Here is a 2,602-nt window from a genome sequence, read left to right as displayed (position 1 = left end):
AAATATTTAAAATTTTTAATTTTTTTTAAATGTTGGGGCTGTGAGAGCACATAACCTCCTACTTTGAGGGAGCACAGCAGGGATCCATGCCCGAATGGGAACAGCTCCTTATTTTAAAAATATACTAATTAAAAATATTTAATTAACATTACTTTATTAAAAATACTGAAAAATTACATAATTAAAAATGACATAATGAATATCCTAAAAGTTAAAAATTTCCGGCAGAAAAGTAGGATAATTTTTATATTTTACTATATAATTTCTGATTAATTTATTTCCAACGGCCATATGGGCTTAACACAAGAAGTCAGGAGCAGCGGGATAAGCCGCTCTCACTCCCCCCTTGCACGAGTCTCGCCGGGAGGAAGCACACGCTACACATCCCCCGTCTCATCCCGCCGGGAAGGGATCCTAGTTCTGCTTTGCGGATGCTCTTATGCCCCATCTCATCATATACAAAAATATGTCCACAAAACAATGGTAACTAGTAGTAGTTGAATAAGTATAAGATAAGGCTGTAGTGCCTAAACGTTCTATTCAACACCAAACACTACTTAACACATAAGCAGCTAACAAACTTCCATAGTTTTTCTCATTAAAATATGTATTTTTAATCGGGTCTCATTTGCGCATGTATAGCAAAACTCATTTACAACCCAACAAAGGTGAAAGCTAATTTGATCCATTTTCCAAGTGATCAAGCAAGGAGAATCCCATTTCATCTTATCATTAAGCAAGACCACACAAAGAAGTGCCAATCAAACCGTGCCTCTCTCCAAGCAGAGAAAAACCCACATCTCACTCCAAGTACTTCAATACCTAGAGCAGGAGCTCTGATGAAGACTGAGTGTCGCGTCGCCTAACCTAATCACCGGTACCATACAATCGGCGTTGTAGTGTTCTGAGGAGGTTGCAAGATCGTGCAGTGCTGCCATTGAGGCAAACCTTGGCTTACTGCGACCGAGCCAGAGCTCCTTTGTTGGATGCTTGAACTATCTTCAATATCCATGCTTGCCACTCCCATCGCTTCATCGTCCACCGTTTCACTACCACCTCCACCCGAGGATGAAAACTGTGGTGGAAACCATGGAACAACAGCTTGGCACCCATTGCCGGGGCTAGAGTTGTCATCCTCTGTAGCAGCCTCATCACTAGCTAGTTTCCAAGAATTTCCAGTGCTTGACCTCAACACTTGATCTATACGAATCACACAAATCGGTAAGGTGTTGTTCGGTTTCCTAGATAAAATAGTACCAAGATATAATCTAGGATTGAGTTGTGAAATTACTTTAGTTGGAGGGGGTTAGCTATTACTAATTATATCATAATCATCCAGGATTGAATTGTCGGATTGAATATCATGAACCAAACACGCTACATATTTAATCCCGAGATACAATCTTGCAAACCGAACACCCCCTAAGTGTTTGCTTAAAGTTAAAGAGTTCAAACACAATTGGTAGTAGCAATGTTGGTATAAAATGAAAAGACTAATCAGGCATCTTGACCTAATTAGTACAATTATATGACCTAGGTTAGATCAATTTCACAATCAAATTGGGAATTGCAATTTCTACCTTTCCAGCCGGCAATGAATCGAGGATCCAGGGAGACCGAAAAATTGGAAGGAGAATGCATGATTGGATTTGGTGTAGTGATGGTTGGGTGGAAAAGCACGATAGCCCTCTCCGAATTGGGCAACTCCTCAATTGTCACACCGCTACAGCTCTGTTCCGGCGATGGACCGACGACTTCAGGTTCCTCTACAATTACCATCGGCGGCAATTCAGCATCCTACACTTGTATAAATGAGTACTACTAACTAAGCTAGTAATTAGAATTAGGTAAAACGATGAATTGAGGAGAGATGGTGTTTACCAGCCTACGGATTTTAGTTGCGGGAGAAGAGAAGATAAAATCTGAGACATCATCATCAACGTCTTCAAAGTCTTTCCTTTTCATCCTCGAAAATCAATCGATTGAAATTTGGCGTGAAAAGTGGGATTCGATATTTATACGACTGAATTTTTCCAGATGTCTCCAGAAACTAGGAGACCTGTCTCTGTGTGTATTTATGTTTTTTTTGTTTCTACAGAATTCATTATGTAGCTATTTATTTTACATTTGAAATTAGTGCTTTGGTTGATAGGAGTACAATACAGTAAAGTAAGGGTTTAGGTTGTAAAATCCCAATAGAAAAAAAAGATGATTAATTTGCATAGACTTAATGTTTCTATATTAAGCCTTCAATTATGATATTTGTATCCTTATATTTGAATAAAATATTATTCGTTCCATTTCAAAGAACATGGTCATGACCTCTTGTTTGGTGACCTCTTTGTTCTTCCATACACAAAGTAATAGCATAAACCAACCATATCCATATGATCTTGCTTTGGATGGTCAAAATTCTTTGAAAACTTGCTTAGTGGCTCATGTTAGGGTTAATCTAATGGAAAACATATTTCAAGATATTCCGAGATATACCCACGAGCAAGCAGCTTAAATCTTATACACAAGCCATAAATTGAGTGGTACTTTACCCTCCAAAAAAATACTCTCTCCGTCCCATAAAAATATGATAATGGATATGACACGA

The 2,602-nt window shown here is 38.5% G+C and overlaps 1 protein-coding gene across 1 annotated transcript; it reads right to left on the bottom strand.

Annotated features, from left to right (window-relative positions):
• Positions 1 to 573: 573 nt before the first annotated feature.
• Positions 574 to 2,134, bottom strand: LOC121746764. The gene is made up of 3 exons (XM_042140692.1): positions 1,882 to 2,134; positions 1,581 to 1,797; positions 574 to 1,200 (listed from the first exon to the last, which is right to left on the bottom strand). Exons 1-3 carry the CDS (start codon positions 1,963 to 1,965, stop codon positions 872 to 874), a joined length of 630 nt encoding a protein of 209 aa, XP_041996626.1. The 5' UTR covers positions 1,966 to 2,134; the 3' UTR covers positions 574 to 871.
• Between the last annotated feature and the right edge of the window lie 468 nt (positions 2,135 to 2,602).

Source organism: Salvia splendens, chromosome 9 (genome assembly GCF_004379255.2).
Source record: "Salvia splendens isolate huo1 chromosome 9, SspV2, whole genome shotgun sequence".
In the NCBI taxonomy this organism is placed as follows: Eukaryota; Viridiplantae; Streptophyta; class Magnoliopsida; order Lamiales; family Lamiaceae; genus Salvia; species Salvia splendens.
The sequence above is the reverse complement of the archived record's forward strand: the minus strand, read 5'-3'. Positions and strand labels throughout refer to the sequence as shown.